This window comes from Electrophorus electricus, chromosome 5 (genome assembly GCF_013358815.1).
Source record: "Electrophorus electricus isolate fEleEle1 chromosome 5, fEleEle1.pri, whole genome shotgun sequence".
In the NCBI taxonomy this organism is placed as follows: domain Eukaryota; kingdom Metazoa; phylum Chordata; class Actinopteri; order Gymnotiformes; family Gymnotidae; genus Electrophorus; species Electrophorus electricus.
Genome location: NC_049539.1, coordinates 36,483 through 59,287, shown reverse-complemented (window position 1 = coordinate 59,287; position 22,805 = coordinate 36,483). Strand labels below are relative to the sequence as shown.

The following is a 22,805-nucleotide window of genomic DNA, read 5'->3' as shown; positions in this document are numbered from 1 at the left end:
CTAACAAATATGCTCGATATCAATAATTAAGGCTAGATTCTAGTTTGTGACATTGCAGGTTAGAAAATATCAAACCACTATTTTCTATAACCGATATCCAATCAAAGATGAAACAAAAAAAGACTGTTTGATGAAATTCAATGAATTAATGTTTGTTTATTTGTACTTTGCATTTATTTTTCTTTTTGGTATAAATCCATTGTACTCAAGTGAGCACATGTACAGTTTTGAACCCTCAAAACTTCGAAAATATGTCAAAGGACAAAGTATAAAATTAAACATTATTGCAAAAAACAGCAAAAGCATATATGAACTGCTGCTGCGTACTTGTTATGGGGACAGTAACACCAATACTGGTGCCTTCTGGGTAAAAGAAATCACATTTTACATATGGGGCACATTTGTTGAAGCTGCAATCTGATTGACTGATTATGATTACAGTTGCTGAATATTTTTTAGATATACATTTAGTAGTAGATAGTTTTCAGTAACGACACGTGTATGTTAGAAATAATTTAACAAAGAAACCTCTCATAATTTGGTTCTCTTAACTGTTTCGTCAGATGCTCCATTTGCAACACTTCCTTCCTTGTACCTACAAAAAATAAATACAAATGAAAGTGATTTAATTTTTTTAATATATATATATATATATATATAAAAACACACACACACACACACACACACACACACACACACACACACACACACACACACACACACACACACACACACACACACACACACACACACAATGCCTGGCCAAAAAAAAAAAAGGTCACCACCTGGATTTAACTAAGCAAATAGGGAAGAGCCTCCCATTGGATAATTACTGCATGGGTGATTATGTTTCAGCTGGCAGCAAGTTATTTAACCCTAACTGATGCAGTGAGTAGCTTCTCATTTGTTAAACAACCATGTCGAAAGACACATCCTGTGCTCGAGGAAAAGATGTTAATCTGTTTCAGAAGGGTCAAATTATGCATCAAGCAAAGAAAAAAATCTAAGAAGATTGCTGAAATTACTAAAATCTGAAATTACTAAAATGTGTCCAACACATTCAATCTTGAATTATCGTGATTGGCGATCACTTAAACATGTGGTGAAATCAAATCATAGAAAAACAACAGTAGAACTCAGGGATATGTTTAATAGTGAAAGTAAGAGCATTTCCACATGGACAATGCAAAGAGAATTCAAGGGATTGGGACTAAACAGCTGTGTAGGCTTAAGAAAAACAATTGTCAGTGAGGCTAACCAGTAAAAACAGCTTCAATTTGCTAGGGAGCATAAAGATTGGACTCTAGAGTAATGGAAGAAGGTCATGTGGTCTGATGAGTCCAGATTTACCCTGTTCCAGAGTGATGGGCACATCAGGGTAAGAAGAGAGTTGGCTGAAGTGATGTACCCATCATGCCTAGTGCCTACCGTACAAGCCTGGGGGGGCAGTGCTATGATCTGGGGTTTCTGTAGTTGGTCAGGTCTAGGTTCAGCAACATTATGTACCCAAAGAATGAGGTCAGCTGACTACCTGAATATACTGAATGACCAGGTTATTCCATCAATGGATTTTTTCTTCCCTGATGGCATATTCCAAGATAACGATGCCAGGATTCATCGGGCTTAAATTGTGAAAGAGTGGTTCAGGGAGCATGAGACATAATTTTCACACATGGATTGGCCACTACAGAGTCCAGCGCTGAACCCCATTGAGAATCTTTGGGATGTGCTGGAGAAGACTTTGCGCAGTGGTCCAAATCTCCCATCATCAATACAAGATCTTGGGGAAAAAATCAATGCAACTCTGGACACAAATAAATGTAACATTGCAGAAGCTTGTGGAAACGATGCCACAGCAAATGCGTCCCATAATCAAAGCTAAAGGCGGTCCAATGAAATATTAGAGTGTGAGACCTTTTTTTGGCCAGGCAGTGTATATTCAAAATTGTAAAGTACAGAGTTTCCAGAGATACAGCATGTTTTGGACAGAGGTCCATCAGCTGTGCAAGCAAAGTGCTTATTTTATATGTACACACACAAACACAAACACAAACACACACACAGACACTGTATATAAGGCTTGTCATGTTAACTCACATGTCCTGGGATTTGAAAGCATCAGTGTGATCCAGTAGCTCTGTGTTCAGGGTCTCTGGGAGCATGAAACAAAGTGCTCCACCCACAAATGGAAGGCAGCCATAAATCGCCATGGGGATGGCATGGTGATAGACAGCCAGCAGGCCAATGAGAGGGGCCAGAATCCCAGCCACACGGGCACACATGGAGTTTAGCCCAATCCCATTCTGTCTGCAACAGTTAACAGGTTAACCAGACAAAGTTAACATGTTGACCAGACAGTTAACAGGTTAATCAGCACAAAGAGAAATTGCTGCAAAAAATAATTTGTTTGTGTGAAACGAAATGTTACTGATTTTATTGATCTTTTAAGACAGAAATTTAATGCCTCATTACAGACGTACCTCACCACAGTGGGATAGAGTTCTGCAGTGTAAACATACACTATAGAAAATGATGCAGCAAGTGAGAATTTTCCTATCACTGCAATGACTGTGACCACCACAGGGAACTCTGTGAGAAGAGAAGAGAAGAGGCATAATCACTGTAGTCACCATTTTGTGGCCTTTGATTAATTTAATTCCTTAGTTAAGATATTTATTGTCCAGTTTTCTTTCAGTGTTTCAGGACATCCATCAGTCAGCAAGGACAGAGCTAACACATGCTTCCTCTACAAGTGTTGTAACAGCAGGGAGCTTCTTTCATCCTTTTCTTTCTTTCTTTGCACATGGTACTAACTCACATTACTTGTGTACCTGTTGGGATGGCGAGGATCACCAGGCAGGCCGTCCCCCCGAGCAGTAGCACTACGCACTGGCATATTTTCCGGCCAAAATACTCGATGAGTGGGAAACATCCGAGGCGGGCAGGAATCTCAGCGATGCCGAAAATCAGCTGAGTCACGTAGATGTCCAGGCCAAAGTTCCCCACGTTCAAACTGACTCCATAGTAGACCAGGCTGGTCACAAACCTGATAAAGGTCAAACCAGTTACTCACAAGCGCAAAGATGAAAACAGCTTTGGCAGTGTATTTCACTCTGACACATTTAGAGACAGCACATGCCTAAACAAAATTCAAAAATATCTACAGAATTGTGCTGTAATCAAACCACAAAATCTTCTTTCTATAAGGATTTTGAAATTGTACAAAGAACACATTCCAAAAATGCATGTCCAGTGTTTTGTGTCCTTATACAGTTGGACACTTTTTATGAAATGAGGGCCAGGGTTGGCAGCGAGCTCACCAGATATAGCTCAAGATGAGAGCCCTCTTCCTCAAATCTTTCACTCTGAACAGGTCCAGCATGTTGCCGGTTCTGGTTGTGTTCTCCGCCTCCAGCTGGTGGACCATTCGTTCAAATCATGTTTCAGTTAAAGACCACATAATGAAGTTATGGTGAGAAATTGCACTTAACTAAAAAAAACAAACAAACATAACACCTTGACACCTTGTCAAGAAGATATTCTGGGATTTTCCTTCTGTTGACTCGGGCTGCATTCAGGATCGTCTTCTTGGCCTCCTCCTGCCGCCCCTGTGTGAGAAGCCATCGAGCCGACTCCGGAAGGATCCTGAAACACAAAACACACTTCCTTCAGTTCCCTTCCCTACTCTTCTCCCTACCTACTCCATGGAAACTGGTCACCTTTTTAAAACTGTGAACGGGTGCCTGGTTTGAACCAAACCGCTCTAAACCCCACGCACATCAACCCAATACTGAATATCTTTCACTTTTCTGTTCCTTCACTTTTCTGAAGCCAGGAGTCGATATTCAACTGAGTGGGTTTGATGGAGATAGATGCTGCGAGTTGAGTGAAACGTCACCAGTAGTAGACACAGAGGAGCAGCGTGGGAGCCGATAGAACCAGCTGCAGGACCCTCCAGTTGCGGATACCATAGGCCACCCCCGACAGCAGCATCAGGCCCAGAGCATAGCAGCAGTGCGACAGGATGGTGAAAAGGGCCCGTCTGGATGTGCCACACCATTCTGTGCCTGCAACAGCATGGACCAGCAGATTAGCCATGCGTGTCAACAGCATGGTCCAGATTAGCCATGTTTCGTCAACAGTATGGACCAGATTAGCCATGTGCATCAACAGCCATGTACCAGCAGATTAGCCATGTGTGTCAATGGACAGAACTGTGCTACAAAATCACTGCAAAGTCATGATAAAAAGGTAACAACTTTCTAAATAAACAAAGTACAATTAGATGGTTTTAGGGTAATGTGTATAATCTGGATATAATGTGTATAATCCTTTTAAAATGCACTACTGAAACTGCATTCATCCAGGTGTTATGGGGTTTCTAGCTTCACCGAAGCTAAAATCCAGGTATGATAAAGGGGCCAATTACAATAACTATTCAGTTAACTCCCAGTAATGACCAAAACCAGGATTAGCTTTAGATTTAAGGTGCAGATTCAAGTACTATGGGCATTAAAACAAATGGCACTAATGTATCAGTGCCTTACCTAAGACGTAGGTATTTATGGAGATACCGGAAATACTTGTTCCAACCACAAAGCGCAGCGCCACGTAGACGTAGAAATTGGGGGAGAAGGCTGCGCCCACACCAAACAGGAACTGCAGAGTCAGCGAGAACAGTGTGACCAAACGCCGACCGTACCTGCAGAGGGAGAACGCACGTTACACCACACTACCCCCTGTCTGCCACAGCTTGCTTTGACAAGGCTTAATTAATAGGTCTTACCAATAGTGTGACTTAAGGTTTGTAAAGTTACATGAAACAAAAACTGCTGTTTCAACTTTTACAGCATTTATCTGATGCTTTTTTCCAAAGCAGCTTACAATTATGAATGAATACAATTTGAGCAATTGAGGGTTAAGGGCTTTAATGCATAATCCTTAATTTCAACTATGGCAGCATCTCTCAGGAACAAGGTTCTCAGGGAATTGTTTGGGAGTTGTTTACTTTAAAAAGTTACTCGTCCATCAATGAGGGTTTTTGATTAGGGAACGCATGTACTTGTCTGCCATTGACCCAAAGACGAGTGCTCCGACGAGAAGACCCGTCATGTAGATGGACTGGGAGGCTTCACTGAGGCGCTTACTGTCGCACACCAGGTTAAACTAAAAGAAAAGGAGAATGAAATACAGTGGGGAAAGAAAATGTCATAGCAAAAGTCTTTGTTTCATAATTGTATGATATACATTTAGCTGAGCCAATCTTAACTCAGTAACCCACTCCTCAGGATCTACCCGAGTCCACATTTTTTATCCCAGTGTGCATCACAACTAAACCAAGCCAATAATTAATGTTGCAGTTGTTATTCGTTTGGTATATGAATGAAGGTGGAATATAGTAAAAATTCTGTGTCAGGACATAGTCCCATAAACATGGCATTCAGCCAAAGACCTCTGGATATACTGATCTTGCATCCATACTCATCAGATATTTCAATTTATATGTGAATTTTATAGATGTACAATTAGATCAGGTAACTAGTGCTGACTGGATATTATTTGGGTAGTTCACAACATCTCAACCACTCAACATCTAACCCTAACCCTAAACTGGCCATTGATGCAGGCTTGGCCAGTGGCTACACATTGCACAGCTGGACTACAATCTCTAACTGTTCACTGACAGTTTTGCAAATATAAATTTCTAATAAACTGTGTAATGAGTGTACATTGATTTCTTCTTGATATTAGCAGTCCTTAAAAAAAAAAACACTAAACAACTGGTACACCTGTACTGAGACCTATGGCGAGTTCCCCTTAGGAACACCCAAGAGATTAATTACATTAGTGTTTAAAAAGGAGTAACATCCTTTGTTTGACTGGGGCTTGTATGTTTAACCCCAACATTATGTCTCAAACAATAGTTCCTTATAAATCCACCATCTTACCTCAGTGATCAGAGTGCTACTGTCTGGAGGTGCATGGTAGGTCCAGCCATCCATGCATTCTTCTGTTCCATTTATTCCATATGCTTTAATGGTTTCAAGGTCAAGTTCAACAGGTGTGAACATTTTACACGTCTCATACCCACCTGCAGGATCCACAGGGATCGTCAAATTAAGCTGCTCCTCTAAAGTCAAGTTAGGCCCTTGTTTGAGGATCCAATCAGTGTTGCAGTTGTGTGGAAAATTAAGTCCAGTGAAGACCTGACTGAACATGTGGAATGCTGTGAAGACATTAGGAATGCACACGGCCAGAAGCAGGCGTTTCTGGAACGTCTCAAACTCCCCTACAGCTGATAAAATCTGCCCAAATTCGATCATCTCTGGGAAGTGAAGGAAGGAGCAAGTGAGTCCTCTGAACGTAGTGTTGGGAACACCCAAGTGGAGATAAATTAATCTTTAAGCTTTCACACATCCTAGTTCCAACCTAATCTGACAGCTGTGCACTAACACACGTTATCTAGTGCATCGCATCTGAGTAGGCAAAGGAGAGAAAACAATACCTGAGGGTTAAACACCAACTTAAGATTTCCATGTTAAAAAAAATGTCCTGTCTGAGTTAGCAAGGAGGGTTGTTGTCTGCGTGTACAGGTCAGCATATTTCACAAGCACCAGGGACTTTGGAGTGCACGTGTACAAACAAGTTTGAGACTAGGCAAATAGGATGCAGCTATCACTGTCTGTTTTGTTCTGTAGGGATTTTATTTATTTATTTTATTATTGTTGTGGCAAGCACGGTTTGCCATCAGTGCAAGCTGCAACGTAATCTGTAATAACTTACATACCCATAATATAACCAATATAATTAAACTAGGGCTACACACATAACCAATATAACAAAACTAGGGTTGGGGTTTAAGGTGAGATGCAGTGCAGCTCAGGGACAGAATAAATACACATTCCAACTGTACTTAACGTGATCAAAGTCACAAAACAATAATAAACACCTAGACATTGAGGTTTCGATTGCACTCTAAATTACCAGAAACATTATCCATCTTACCTTAATGTTATACTTTCAAGCTGTAGCCATTACATTACAAATTAACTTTTCTAATGGTTTCTACATAAGGAAGCAACTCAGTTTTTAGGGCCTTGTACAAGTACCACTGCTAAACACGCTATCTCGGTGATCAGACCATATAACCACTTATCTGCTTCTGAATGGTGCCATAAACCTTTAGCACACACATGATGTATACATCACATCTTCTGGCTGGTTGTTTTCGTGTGAACAGTGAATTGTGAAGTGCATGGATCCAGGGCCTAGGAACAGGGAAACTTCAATAACACTTTCATTAATGTATTTCATTAACAACTGTAATCAAAGCTCCATCAGCTTAGTCAAAACATTTATGCACAGACTTCCCTCAGAAATGCCACTTGATGACAGACATGGTGAGGAGAGCTGATATGTTCACTCTTTATTGATTTAAAATAATCAGAGAAACATGCTTCTAAATTCAAAACCAACATGAGCAAAAATGAGTGAAATGTGAAAAAAACAAAAGAAATTAAATATATTACAGTTTTGTTATTGCCTATAAACTGAGTGTGAAGGTAACCCATCCAAATACTACAGCATCATTCATTAAAATACAGATCAGCAAATAAAACCTAGGGCACAGGCTTAAGCCCCGCCCTAACTCAGGTTTACAGCAAAGGGGGGGGGGGGGGGGGATACTCATTTATTAATAGGTGCAGGTCTCAGTGTGTTGTACATTTTACTCAAAAAAGAAAAAAAAAATCAATATTCACAATTATTTAAGCAACAGAAATTGAAAATTGGTCATTGGCACAGAAAGCTAGAATTTTTAAAGATTTTTATTTCTGGATGGGATTCACGAGTTCACATCAGAGTACAAGGATAAGATGTTGACCATAAATATTCAATATTACATTTAGTTTCTTTAAGTTTATCTTGCATTCATAGTGGTGGCAGCGGTGGCGAATGAATGACTTCTGCCATAAATGGGAATCCAATACTTGGCCAGACTGGGGATCTGTCCATGGGACCATTAAAACAGCACAGAAACTCTGGAGTTCAGATCAAAACATCAACCATGCTGGAAAAAACTTAACTTGCGGGAAACTGGATGCTGCTTCAAATTTCCAGCTTGAGTGAGTGGACGGACGCGCTCCCATTGTAACCACCACACTGACGAGACTGCAGAACTCTGGCTACCTTCATGGGTGAGTAAGGTTGAAATAACCCTTTTTTAATTCAGGTTAGCCCTCTCCAGGACATGTCAGCAGGCCCTAGTGATGTGCACCACCAAGGATGGAAATGAATATGGTGTTATGAATTCAGTTCACCAAAGTGTGAACAGTCCACAAAGGCTTGTGGAAGATCAGATCGGTACAGATGTGGTTTTGTACTGCAGTACTGATGGAATAAAACAACCTTCTAAGCTCACATCTAATAAGATAGAGCTTCCCAAAACAGACAACTCCAGCCCTCTGCATGTGACAAAGCAAGCTGAGCAGTTGAACCCTGCCATGGCTGTGGTAACTACGTCTCAGCCTAGCACTCCAAGGGCCTCAGCTAAGCCCTGCTTTTTTTTTTTTTGTTCTGTTCAGCATTTCACTCCTGCATAAGTATCCTGGACACACCACAAACCTGGACTGGATGGAGAACCTCTGAACTATGGGACAGCCAAGCTGAAAAGATCAGACAGACATCCTCCACTCTAAAGGGATTCAGCCACATTTGCTCATAAGTTTTCCGATTAGGATGTGTGGGTTTTGAGGGCGGTGACGTGCTCTGGCATTCAGAATAACTCCCACCAATTTCTCCACCCCACTATCTGTTACAAAAGGCAATGAGTGAACGGACCCATATAAAAACGAACCACAACCGAAATCATGTTATTTACAGACAAGAGAAGATTCAATCAAAAACTGTTTAGCCACATCAGCTAATGAGAAATTCCAAAAACACGCAAAGCCAACACCACAGACATTTTTTTTCTTCCAACAGGCATAACATTGGTCGCAATATAAAACCAATAACTTAATGTGATAGAGATGTGAGGTTGGGAGAGACAGGGATGTACTGAAATGCGTGTTGGGGGTGGGAAGTGGTCTCGTGTTTCAGAGTGGTGTTCACTGACAATATTTCTACACGGTTCTACACCAAACTGTACACAAATGTGCTAAAAGCTGAAAGCGTAAAATCTGGGGCTGAATGTATTTAAAAGCTACAACAGCCTTTTATTTTCTTAGGAGAGTCAGTGATCCCATGAATAGGAATCTGCCAGCAAGTGTGACAGTGAGGTGATACTAACCAGTGTATCATGAGGAAGAGGAAGGAAATATCTGTACAGCAGCCGAAAAAGCAAAACAACCCTATGAAAGTGTCACATAGAGTCTAATCGCAGACAGTTTTAAGAGGGTTTGTGAGCAGACGTTTGGCTAAGACGAGTCTGTCTTGCTAGGGGTGCGGGCATAGGGTATTCCTTTACAAAACACCAGCTCCTCCAGACCAAAGGCAAAAGAGAGAAAAAAAAAAAATCAAAACTACACGTAAAAAGTTTAGTTATAGTAACTGAAACCACAATCGCTCGTTTTCATAAACTGCACAACTCCTGGGGATGTTCTCTCGAACAAACACTCTGTAGCCTTATGAAATATAAGGCATTGTTACGTTTATCAAGATTTTAGGGTGTTAGTTCAGATTGTGCAAATTAAGGACACATTTTCAGAAAAAAAAAAAGAAAAAAAAAAAAAAAGAACATAAGGTTATTCCCAGATGATGGTGAAAACTGCATCCTTCTACATACACAACATTGTAAACTTTATTTCAGTGATTCCTATGAACCATGATCTCTCATCCTTTTCTCCCACTGCCTTCAACAGTTGGGACATTTCGTTGAATCCTATTGGCTGATGCAATGTTACGGTTATCTTTGGCAGCAGTGGTATCTGAAGGGCCAATGGGGAAAGGGGAAGGGGTGGGTCATTCGGTTGGTATTTTTTTCTTTCCTTTTTGTTTTTCACATTTTTAGGCAAGTCATGGTCCCGCATAGAGGCAAACTCTAACTGATGCTGAGCTGCGCGAATCCCAGAAGTTTGACATCATCAGGAATCTCTGAGCCCTCAACACCAGATGCCTGTGAAGACACAGAGGTGCGTGTGTGTTGTGTGCACACGCAGGTTTTAATGTGAGTGTTATTATGGTTGAAAAGGGCTTAGAAAATAACTAGCAATAGCCAGTTAAATCATGCCACTACTTACCAGTTTGAAAGTGACGTTTTTATTGGTTTGGGGCTCATCAACTATCTTCTGCAAATTAGCAGCAACTATACAGACACAACAGGGTTTAACATCAGACAGCCGTGGGCTGTAATTAATTTTTTATGGCAACTAAACTTTGTTGTGTGACCAATACAAATATAAAATGAAATCAATGTATGCAAACACGCAGCAAAAGGAGGATTCCAACACCACATATAATTACCTATAACTAAATCTCTCCCATCGACCAAGCCAGCAGACACCAGTTCTTGGGATACGCCATCTGCAGTGTCTAGAGGAGAGGGAGGAACAGAGAGGGAGAGGAAATAAGTGTAAGTGTGTGTATTTTGGAATGTTTGCAGTTCATGTACACATGGAGGAATGTTAATAGTACATTGCATTTTGCCATCTAGTGTTAACACTATTGTTATAGTACTTATTGTAGGGTATTGTTTATTACACTGTTGTCTGTTATAGCACTTATATGTATTTTGCACTTCTAGGTATCAGCACTGATCCCTGTATTTCTACAGTATTCTAGTTCATTGGTATCTTGGACTCTAATCTACTGTACTGGCTAGGATGTATTTTTGTAAGACACTCTTGATAAGAGCATCTGCTAAATGGCGTAAATGTACACTACACTGTGTTAAGTAGGGTTATATTACGTACAGCTTCAGGAGGACCCTCACCTCTGCCAGGCATAAACTCAAATCGTATATCATTGAGCTCCTTCTTCAGGTTTCTGACAAATAGGAGGACACACAAATGAGGACTGAAGATTTACCAAAACAAACACAGCATTTAATACCCCCCCCCCCCCCAACATACACACATTGAGAAAGTCCTGTGGAGTGCAAAAAGCAACATTCAACTAATGGCAGAATATCACCAACTCCACATGTCTGTACATCTCTGTAAAAAGAATGAAAAACCACTTTGTAAAAGAACTGACATCATGCTTCATGATCAAGCTGTGTGTGTGTGTGTGTGTGTGTGTGTGCATACACACACACACACAGGCCAAAAAACAGTCTCACACTAATATTTCGTTGGACCGCCTTTAGCTTTGATTATGGAACTCATTCCTGGCATTGTCATCTTGGAATATGCCTGTGCCATCAGGGAACAAAAAAAAAATCCATCGATGGAATAACCTAGTCGTTCAGTATATTCAGGCAGTCAGCTGACCTCATTCTTTGGGCACATAACATTGCTGAACCTAGACCTGACCAACTGCAGCAACCCCAGATCATAGTACTGCCCCCCCAGGCTTGTATGGTAGGCACTAGGCATGATGGGTACATCACTTCAGCCAACTCTCTTCTTACCCTGATGTGCCCATCACTCTGGAACAGGGTATATCTGGACTCAGACCACATGACCTCCTTCCAATGCTCCAGAGTCCAATCTTTATGCTCCCTAGAAAATTGAAGCTGTTTCTGCCAGTTAGCCTCACTGACAAGTGGTTTTCTTAAGGCTACACAGCTGTTTAGTCCCAATCCCTTGAGTTCCCTTCACATTGCGTGTGGAAATGCTCGTACTTTCACTATTAAACATATCCCTGAGTTCTATTGTTTTTTTTCTGCGATTTGATTTCACAACACATTTAAGTGATAGCCGTTCACGATCATTCAAGATTTTTTTCCGACCACATTCCTTCCTTGAAGATGATGTTTTCCCACTGTCCTTCCACTTTTTAATGCGTTGGACAGTTCTTAACCTGATTTTAGTAGTTTCAGCATCTCCTTAGATGTTTTCTCTGCTTGATGCATGCCAATAATTTGACCCTTCTGAAACAGATTAACATCTTTTCCTCGACCACAGGATGTGTCTTTTGACATGATTGTTTAACAAATGAGAAGCTACTCACTGCATCAGTTAGGGTTAAATAACTTGCTGACAGCTGAAACAATCACCCATGCAGTAATTATCCAATGGGAATATATATATTAAAATCAAACACTGCAGCTGTAAACATCACTGCAGCTGCACAAGGTTTAGTCCCAGTGAATGCCTAATTGTCACAATGTGACATCATATGGAAGTGTACAAAAAGTGAACATGTCAGCATGACTGTTAAGGCAGGCAGAGGAGCAGACCAGCACGGACCAACACAGCATACCTCAACCTCAACACCAAGCTGATCGGCGATTTACAGGAATCACTTGCAGGGGTCACGGCCTGTGGGTCAAAGGTCAAGGGACTGAGGATTCTAGCATTGCTTTTGAACTTTCTCTTTCTACAACACATTTAACGTGACATTCATTCGAATACTGACTGGTTGCGTGTAAAGCTACATACAGCCATTTTAAAGAATACAGGTTTCAGTTGCAGTCAGTAACTCAATAAGAGGAACAGAAGAGGCATGGCAAAAACATACAGTAACAACTATAAAAAAATATTTGCCAATAGCCTCTGTATTAGCACCACAGAAATCAAAGTATTCAATATGTCTGTGCACAGTGCAAGCGTGTCTGCGCAGTGTCTGTATTGCCTTTGTTAAAGGACGTACAGGGTTGGTGGGTACAGGAAGGCTGGGCTGCCCTCCTGACTGAGGCACATCAGCCTGCTCAGGAACGCTGGGCTGCAGATGACTACTGAAAGGCTCTGGGGTCTGGAAAATCTGGAAAGATCCGTAATGTTACTGTCAGCATGCAATAGATAAGACAATACATATAAAACAGGATTTGACAAGCCGGTCCTCAGGTCTCAGCAGATGGTCCATGTTAGTTTGAACCCAGCCCCCATGCTCCTGTACTAGGGTTTCTGTGTTCTTTGACAGCCTGGCACAGGTTAGTGCTGGGATATACAAAAGGAGGCTGGGAAATACAAAAGGTTTGAACCCCCTAGAGTGCTGAGGACACAGGGCAGATCAGGAAGCAAACACCTACCTCTGAGTTCTGAGAGCCTTCCTTTACTCTGGGTGACTGTGAGACACAGAGAGAAAGGGTTCAAAAACCAATTACAATTCAGTTCTTAACTATACTTCAGAGCAGGGTTTAAGGTTAGGGTTAGGATTAGCTAACTGTAACCCATCTTTTGAACTAGGACAAGGTGTTACGTTACCGAGGTTACTAAGCACTGCCATAATCATGTGCACTGCACACACTTTTGTTAAACGCGCCGTGTAGCACTTTCAGCATATGACTGTTCTAGAGGACTGGGAACGTCTTTTTGGTTAAAAACCTTTTTAAAACTTTTTTTTTTTTAAGGCCATTTTCTCTCAATTTAGTTATTGTGCAAATTCACACCCACCAATTAGTGAACTTCCGGCTGTCATACGACAGCTACAACCATGTAGGGTGCGGCATGAGACACAACGCCGAGCACCATGTCTTTGTGAACTGTTGTCCCTGCTACGACAGAAGTGCTACGACAGCCCTCATTAGCAGAAGCACACAGACATCCACGACTGGCCAGTGTCAGTGACTGACAGGGGGCAGGACACTAGCCGTCCCGCCCACCCAGAGCAACGTCAACATGCTTCTCTGGGACTCCTAGCCCTGGAAGGCTGTGGCATTACTGGGGATGAAACCAGCCAACGGCGGTGAAAGTCCAAACAAACGTGGATCACTACGTCAGCTGCATGGAGCATGTTTTAAAAGTAAATGATCAGAAACAAAGAGCTGCATGTCTGACATGGGGATTATTTTAACGATCTCGAGTGTTGCTATGGTAATTATGTCCAGTATTAGCACCCTTTAGCTGGTCACGCTGTAGAGAAACAGCTTGCTATAAGTCAGATAATGTAAACACAACCAACCTGGCAGTAAATGTGTAGTGGGAATCTACGGATAGTGAGTGCTCATCACACACAGTGAATGCTCGACTGGAAGCAAATACGTTCAAAACAGGTGCACTGTATCTTGGTTTAGATAAAAGTGATGTGCACGGCAACCTGCCTCAGGCACAGAGCAGGTTAATTTTACAGTCCGTTTTCTGCAAGTGCAAACACACACAGCTTTTTAAAAGCCAATAATTACCAGGCTTTAAGCATCAAACAAAACATTATTCCCTTCAGTCACCAAATAAAACCTCATTACCAGACTACATCTTAAAAAGGATGAAATACCCTACTCTAGTATGGCCAGCCACCTATAGCCTAGGATGCATTATAATCCCTTCATATTAATGCATTTATACACCCTCAAGATAATTTATATGCAATGGCCAAAACCAGCAACACCCTCCGCCATGATGGACAAGAGACCATGGCTGTGATGTGAATAACCCTGAAGCGCATGTGTTCTAACCCTGGTTCCACCTCAAGCGCATGTGTTCCAATCCTGGCTCCACCTCAAGCTCATGTGTTCTGAGCTCAGCAGGCTGCTCCCACTCAGCTCCCATTACCAGCAGCGGTAAGGGGTGTAGGTGGTGTAAGGGGTGTGATGGCTGGCTTTCATTCTCCTCCCATTCATGGTGCTGCTGTTAATCTGGCCCTCATTTCTTTCTCCATCACTATGTATATTCAAACTCTAGGCCACAGTGTCAAGCTCTAAACATTCACGCACTAGCAGTCAAACCGAAGCTGCAGACCCTGACAGTTTCACTACCATATAATTTTGCTGACACTGGTTCTGTACTCTGTGATGTTGTCATTATTCTGCGGATCACGTGTAGTTTCTTCTGCTCCTGATGACGCAAAAGCTTGGGACTGAAAACCCAGTAATCAGTCCATGAACTCCGTCTTGGTCACAACATCCAGTACATTTTCTAAAGCTGACAAACCCAGATGCACACAAACACGCACACACACACACGCACGCACACACACACGCGCGCACGCACACGCGCACACACACGCGCACACACACGCGCACACACACACACACACACACACACACACACACACACACACACACACACACACACCCCATTCTCTTTTTTAGTGAGTGGTCACTCAAACACCAGGGTTAACCCTGACCCTCTCAGCGACTACATCAGGGTGCTGCTTCTGTCTGAATGCAAATACTGCTGCAATAACTGATATGACGCACAGATACTGACCCATGTGCACCATTTCCACTCATTGTTTTCAGTAACAAAAGTGTGTGATGCACATTGGTATGAAGCCATTAAGTATGTTAGTGCTTCCCCCATTTTCAGATTTTGCCCAGTGGTTAAACGATTTCTCTTTGGTTGGTTAAAACAGGTAATTTATTTAATTAAGGTATAAAAACACACAGGGCGGTACAGATGGCTTCCAGGAAAGACACCCTCCAAAAATAATTTTTTCCCCCCCCATCACGCAAGGCCTCTCCAGTGAGAGTGCTCTCTCTCTCTGGCTTCTGTACTAATGACCTGGTGAAATTCCATTAGCTTGGTCTCTGCAGCTGAAAAATAAGCTTGTGATTAAATAACAGCTCAAGTTTGACTTTTTGTTAATTCCATGTCATCTTTACATGTGAGCAAAACTGGAGTCTGTCAGGAGTCTGAGCTCTGATACAAGCTTCTGATAATCACACTGACTGGTCTGATCTAAATACTAAACACTTCCTACTGAGGACACTAAATAACAGCAGAAAACAGGAGCTGCAGAAGGACCATTTATCCTGTACTTAAAGGAACTGCAATTTATGTAAGGGCACATAACTCTTTCTTATGTCAGCGTGTTCCTTACAGATCCCTACCTCTCAGTATTCCAGTGGAGATATTTTTAAATTGTACCACTTCCTGTTCCTGCATGTCACTCTAAGTGGGTCTGTGCCTTTGTGAATGGTACAGTGACTATTACATCTGGATGTTTCCACCTTCACACGCTGCGTTTGTGCTGGTCCCTGATCCTGTCTCCCCACCCCCACGGCTCTCTGGGCCTGTCTGAGAGGACCAGTGTGTGCTGAGGAGGGAGTGCTTCCATGTTAGAGAGGCGATCCGCACGGAAGGAGGGCCCACCCCCGGGGGGTGGGGGGTGGGCCCACCCTGGGGGGAGGAGGGCCCACCCTGGGGGGAGGAGGGCCCACCCTGGGGGGAGGTACTTCCAAGGGCTGAGAGAAGCGAACTTGTCGCCGGGCCGCATTAACTGATGTGGGCAGCTGCTCCTTTGGTGCCAAACAGAAAACAGATCACAAGATAGAAACAGACACAAACACACACACACACACACACACACACACACACACACACACACACACACACACACACACACACACACACACACAACAAGGAGATCTGGACACAACTCAAATACAGGATCTGTAGAGACCTTTACAAATGAAAAATGAACGAATTAACTAATGCCAGCAGGGGGCGACACATGCATGAGGGAATCATAGAATGATTTAGAGACAGGGCTGTTATGCTAGCTGTGTGTGCATATATATATATGTGTGTGTGTGTGTGTGTGTGTGTGTGTGTGTGTGTGTGTGTGTGTGTGTGTGTTTTACCCGTAACGCAGCTACAGCAGCTCTGCCCTCCTCACTCTCCTCATCCAGCTCGTCATCGCTCCACTCCCACTCACCGTCCTCTGTTTTATGCAACCTGCCACTGGAGCCAGGAACCCGCCTCACCTACAGGCCCCCCAGACACCCCACGCACCCACACACGCACACACAAAGGAACAATAACATTCCCAATGTGCACAAAAATCTAATTTCTGGGCTTTTTACCCAAGCAGCATTATTGGACATAAGCCTCACCTTTCTGGACCTTTCTGATATTGTGGGTGCTCGCTGTAGTAACTTCTCTTGTAAAAATTCATTATTCTAAAACGAAACAAAAGGAGAGAAAACCGCTCCACTCAGTAATTTAAAAACATCAGATGAACACAGTTCAAGGTTTAGGTGTACTAAACACTTTGAGTTTTAAAAGTTGAAGGGCTGTGTGTAGAACTCAGAGAGGGAGGGAACACAAAACCAGGACTATTGTTTCCACAGCACAGGGCTGCAAACTCTGGTGTCCCTCACATCCTTGTAACCATGGTAAATGCAGCTCTGCATAACAGATGTTAAAACTAGAAGATGAGTACATCGGCCAGAGGAACAGCAGGTGAACTCTTCTTAATGTAAGCCAGTCTCAGTAACACCATAAAACTGGCTGAGACTATGACCAACTTGTGTGAGGCACCCCCTACTGGCCTCCACTGGTAGTGTGTGTGTGTGTGTTTTAGAAGATGTACTGGCTGTGATCACGTCACATGTGGAGCTGAGCTACTCCACACTGATGAAGGGAGTGTTAAGAGGATACATCACTCATCAAAGCTCGTGTTCCAGACCTCATGTGCAGCTCTGTCAGGAATGACCTCAGATCAGAGTTAAAGAAAGTATGGCATGGGTATGCAGGTGTGCAAATACACACACACGCGTGCGCACGCACGAGCATGCACACACACACGCACAGACTTACCTTCGCTTTCTGGAAGAACTTGTGTTTTAAGAGCTCAGACGATGTTGGCCTTTTTTCCGGATCCTTCTGCAGACACAGTGAGAGCATTTTCCTAAAGGATTTGCCATATTTTTTCACCATGTCCTTGTCTGTGATGCCCGTCTCCAGGGAGGGCGGGTCATTCTGAAGTGTCAGCATCAACACCTGCAACACGCCACACACGTCATCAATCCCAGAGTCCTCAGCTATCCCAGTGTGAGCTCTAGCATTCCTCCACTCCCTACACATCAATACACAGTGCAGGATTTATAAGAACTTATAACCCTATGAGCTTATAACACTCATGTGTGACTAAACATGCCCGCTCCCAGCCCAACCCCCACATTGGGCCTTACTTTCATAGGAGGGTACTTGTGGTAGGGGGCAGCTCCCGTTGCCAGCTCGATGGCTGTGATGCCAAAACTCCAGATATCTGCTTTGAAGTCATAACCCTTCACCTGTGCACAGGAGCAGAGCAGACTGTCAGCAAGCGCAGTGACCAGTCGGGGTTTTACATGATAAACATTTACATTTACGGCATTTAGCTAACGCCTTTATCCAAAGAGACTTACAATCATGGTTGAGTACAACTTTTTTTTGTGAGCATTTGAGGGTTAAGGGTCTTGCTCAGGGGTCCAACAATGGTAACTTGGCAGTGGCGGGGCTTGAAGTGGCGGGGCTTAAAGTGGCAACCTTGCGATTACAAGTTAAACACCTAACCACTGAGCTACCACTAGCCCTAAACACCACACTGTGGGAACCTGCTGTGTCCACAGGAGTTTACACTGAGGCCGTACAGACCGTGCTGTCCAACCATGTCAAACACAGGTGAGTTTATTAATGAAAACTGAGCAGAAGGGGAGTTAACAGAAGGGTTAGAGATGTGATGAAAACTGGCCTAAAGTCTGAAAAATAACTGGATTAGGGTTAGAAATAGATTAAACCAATTACATTATTAAAAAGCTTTGACAAGTCAGGAACCATCGTCCAAGGAAATCCAGATTTCCAATTGAGAAACATTTATTCCTTAATTACATCACTTAAGTATTCATTACCTACATCACTTCTTAATTATTCCTTAACTTCAGAGTGCCAAAGCTGGATCAGTGTGGTCAATCATTGCTCAAAGCAATACACTCAGGGCTTCACGGCCCACAGCACCATCGATTGATCAATCAATCACTCGACCATTCGCTAATTCACAATAACAGGATGAAAAAATGTAAACGACCTCAACATTGAAGCTTTCTGGCTGAAATACACACACTTGCATTTGGGTGCTGGTGATAATATTCACTAACAAGAAATGATGTCGTTTCCTGTGAGACCACCGCCATTTCGCAATAGTGAACCACATAACCTAGAGATGAGCTCAGGTTGACTCAAAACATTCTTCAGCCATGTAGCCCCCTGTCCCCGAACATCCCCAACCAGTACCCCACTCAGCAATGTCACTGTGGGACCAGTCTATCTGCAGATCTGTGGGGGGGGGGGGGGGGGGGGGGTGCACGCGCGTGCTGCCTGGGCTTGTACTCCACCTGCTCCATGACCTCCGGAGCCATCCAACAGGGCGTTCCAACAAAGGTCTTGCGTACTTTATTCCTGGTGATGTCACCGCCCGTGGATAAGAAGGCACTTACACCGAAGTCTGTGCAGAGAATGTGAGCTGTGAGGACTTAGACATCAAAGACAGACAGAAACAAAACCACTGGCCATGACTCTTTTGGGATTAAATGACAAGAACACTATCTGGCTTCTTATAGATAACAGGCTGTTTAACTGTGATGAACGAATAATCTGGACTCATTAAGACGCGCACGCGCGCACACACACACACACACACACACACACTCACACTCACACTCACACTCACACTCACACACTCACACTCACACACTCACACACTCACACACTCACACACTCACACACTCACACTCACACACTCACACTCACACACTCACACTCACACACTCACACTCACACACTCACACTCACACACTCACACTCACACACTCACACTCACACACTCACACTCACACTCACACACTCACACTCACACACTCACACTCACACACACACACACGTCCGCCTCTACAGGACACCAGCCCTGAATTAGACGTTTTTACTACCATTACAAACTTCAGTGCCGTGTGGATGGCTGAATACACCCTGTGTCTACTCTCACAGCTAACCCGACCAGGGAGAACAAACTTGCACTATATATGAACGACAAAAGTGTGGCATGAACTCAGACTTATTGTATAAGGATGAATGATCTCAGAGTCTGGAGAGATATCCAGGTCTGGAGCACCTCATCCTTCCTAATCTGATCCACTGTAGGTAAGACAAGTTTAAAGGCACATCAAAGGCAGAACTGGGTGCCATGCCTTCCTGGAGCTCAAAGCCTTGTTCAGTCATCAGTAGTGACCCTTTGTTCTGTCATAGGGTTAGTGATGTGTGTGCGTTTGCTGTCAGTAACCTGCATGTGCACACTAGCCACTGAACGCTCACGCATGTGTTCATAGGTGCATGCTTTTTACAGACTGATCTAGACAGGGGTTTTTGTATACAATAGGGTAGACAACAGTTTGGCATTTAAAATCCTGCAGACAGTGTGACATCATGCCTGCAATTTGTAACATCATACCAGCAGACAGTGTGACATCATAACTGAGATTTGTGTCATCATACCTGCGATCTGAACTGAGCCATCCTCTCCCAGCAGTATGTTCCCAGCCTTCAGGTCCCTGACAACACACAGCAGAGAGTTTAGGACAACCACACACCCCACTACAGTAGAACATACACAACGCACACAGTCCACAAAATCCACGAGTCCTGTGAGAAATGCAATGGAGTAGAGCGAACAGCAAGAACACTCTGAGTCATGGCCCTTTCCAACCCCAGGCCAAAACCTCATGACTGAAGCAAGCCTGTCCATATCTGGCAAACAGTCACCATGACGGCACCTATTTCACAACCAGGTCTCTATCTGAAGTTGGCTCTAATAATCTATAAAGCCTGTTTGATTCTAGCCAGCCATCTCACACAACCTAATTCCCCAGTAAAGTCCTACGTAGTTTTTCCTCATATATTATAAGCAAATATTGAAAGTATTTCAGGGACAAATCTCCATGAAAGAGGTCTTATCTTAGATGTAGTAGTCCAACCCTCCACCCTGCTAATATCTGTTGTTACATGCTGAACTCCATCTGAGGACAGCTCTCTCTCTGTCTCTCTGTGTGTGTGTGTGTGTGTGTGTGTGTGTGTGTGTGTGTGTGTGTGTGTGTGTGTGTGTGTGTGTGTGTGTGTTTTAAATGCTAGGCCACAAAGTGGACAACACTGCCAGCTGTAGTCATGGAGACAGAGGGCTGTGCCGTAGGTCACCTTTGACTGGAGAAGAGAGGAGATGTGAGGGACTCGTGGCCAGTCTAATAATGTCTCTTTTGACTGAAGCTCAGAAGCAGTTCCATTTCCTCTCGGAAGCATATGTGTCCACCATCATGGCCCTGCCTGCCATTACTAGGCCTTGAAGTCTCAGTGGTGAAGGTACTGGACTAGTAATTGGAAGGTTGCCAGTTCAAGTCCCACCACTGCCAGGTTGCCACTGCTGTGTCTCTGAGCAAGACCCTTAACCATCAATTGGTCAAGTTGTACTAAATTGTAAGTTGCTTTGGATAAAAGCGTCAGCTAAATGCTCTAAATGTAAAATGTAAATATCAGCTACTGTTTCATTTGTAGGATGATAAGTCAGGGGATTCGTGTAGTCTGAATATATAGTTTATAGGTCAGTGTGTTTACACTCTGAACAGATAAAACACAAGCTAAGACATAATCTACAACTTCCTCAGGAAACCCACAGATCTGGACATATTCACACATTTCTGTGCTTGTCTGGTGGATGTCTTCATTCTCACTGCAAATGTGCTAAAGTAACTCAATAAGTGACTGAGAACTGTACTGCAAAAAGGAATGAGAGTCTGTAGGGTTATAACAGACGGTGGTGTTTAAACAAGTATTAACAAAATTCACTGAAACATCCTAAAAGGTCATCGTCGTGCCAGGATGTGCTGTGCTCCATGTGTATTCCAGAGCTATGTGGAACATGAAGAATGAGGAAATTAACAGTTGGAGGTTTTTTCTAATGTGCATGTAGCAATACCAAAAATGTCAGCAATGTATCTCAGACACTGTAAGGGTACAGGTCCAGTATTGTGCTCAGAAATGTTTGCATAGGATGGTCCCATTTTAGTCTCTATACCAACTCCTTATCCGAGTAGTACTGGGAGTGAAAGGTGAAGCAGGTCTTGCATCAAGAAAATGTTTTAAAGCTCTCAAACCATCTTCATTAGCGATTATTGTGGACAAACTTTTAATGTCCACTGAAAAAAGCAAGAAATTGGCAGAGAGCATTGGTTCTTTAAGGTGTTCAGGGATTCGCAGAAAGTGTGAGGAATCTTTAGCACATGTAGTTAAGGACTGAACGAGTGTCGTCCAGAAACTGGGATATTATTTCTGTTGGGCAGATACAACAGGATGTCCAGGATTATTGTCCTTATGAAATTTAGAAAGAAGACAGAAACGGATACAGTGAAGATTATATAGAATACAAATGTTGTGCAGAAACAAAAAAAAGTTATATATTCCATATATTATGTTACAACAATTATACCACATACCACTGTGGTACTGATGCTGTCTATAGCTCCACTGTGACTTTCATTGCGCTCCATATCACTAGTCAGTGTGTATCACTAGGGGATGGGGTGGCACAGGGGCAACTGTGTTTAATATAGTAATGATCCCCATAGTTTTTATTTTTACTTGTTTTTTGTAATTCTACCTTATCCCCTGAATTTCCCCATGGGGATCAATAAAGGGAATCTCACCTTATCTGACACACTGAACTCCGGGAACTGGGCAGCTCTCCCACAGCTATGAGGAGCTTTCATTCCATTACATTAAAACATGCATTAATAGTCAAAACAAAGGTCAAAGAAAATTAAAAGCCAGTTAATAAAGTTAAAACAATGGACACAGTGTTTAAATGGTCTCTCTCATGTCTGTATTTCCACAATAATCTTAACAGTAATACAACATACGCTGTATCATGCATAATAAAAGGGTTTTTGTTTTTTTTTATACTGTCAATTTAATTTCACTTGTTTCTATCTGAAGCCAGTGGGCTTTAGAACCAATTTCTTA

General features: G+C 42.8%; 2 protein-coding genes across 4 annotated transcripts in view; both read right to left on the bottom strand.

Moving 5' to 3' along the window:
* Positions 1–136: 136 nt before the first annotated feature.
* slc22a13b (solute carrier family 22 member 13b) lies at positions 137–6,475 on the bottom strand. Of its 3 annotated transcripts, none has more exons than XM_035526655.1 (10): positions 5,949–6,475; positions 5,063–5,166; positions 4,548–4,702; positions 3,899–4,067; positions 3,525–3,645; positions 3,321–3,415; positions 2,832–3,046; positions 2,481–2,589; positions 2,098–2,307; positions 137–595 (listed from the first exon to the last, which is right to left on the bottom strand). In XM_035526655.1, exons 1-10 carry the CDS (start codon positions 6,321–6,323, stop codon positions 532–534), a joined length of 1,617 nt encoding a protein of 538 aa, XP_035382548.1. In that variant the 5' UTR covers positions 6,324–6,475; the 3' UTR covers positions 137–531. The 3 variants fall into 3 exon arrangements, with proteins under 3 accessions (XP_035382548.1, XP_035382549.1, XP_035382550.1); XM_035526656.1 differs by having other exon boundaries at positions 4,575–4,702; XM_035526657.1 differs by having other exon boundaries at positions 6,092–6,176.
* Positions 6,476–7,401: 926 nt separating this feature from the next.
* oxsr1b (oxidative stress responsive kinase 1b) overlaps positions 7,402–22,805 on the bottom strand; it is a 34,862-nt gene continuing 19,458 nt past the window's right edge. The window contains exons 5-17 of the mRNA XM_027022391.2: positions 20,292–20,347; positions 19,139–19,248; positions 17,957–18,058; positions 17,583–17,765; positions 16,877–16,942; positions 16,625–16,747; positions 13,133–13,168; positions 12,754–12,864; positions 12,364–12,422; positions 10,931–10,983; positions 10,462–10,530; positions 10,239–10,303; positions 7,402–10,114 (exon numbers count right to left, since the gene is read on the bottom strand). Of these exons, the coding sequence (XP_026878192.2) occupies positions 10,040–10,114; positions 10,239–10,303; positions 10,462–10,530; positions 10,931–10,983; positions 12,364–12,422; positions 12,754–12,864; positions 13,133–13,168; positions 16,625–16,747; positions 16,877–16,942; positions 17,583–17,765; positions 17,957–18,058; positions 19,139–19,248; positions 20,292–20,347 (1,108 nt within the window). The 3' untranslated portion in view covers positions 7,402–10,039. The remainder of the gene's footprint in view (positions 10,115–10,238; positions 10,304–10,461; positions 10,531–10,930; positions 10,984–12,363; positions 12,423–12,753; positions 12,865–13,132; positions 13,169–16,624; positions 16,748–16,876; positions 16,943–17,582; positions 17,766–17,956; positions 18,059–19,138; positions 19,249–20,291; positions 20,348–22,805) is intronic.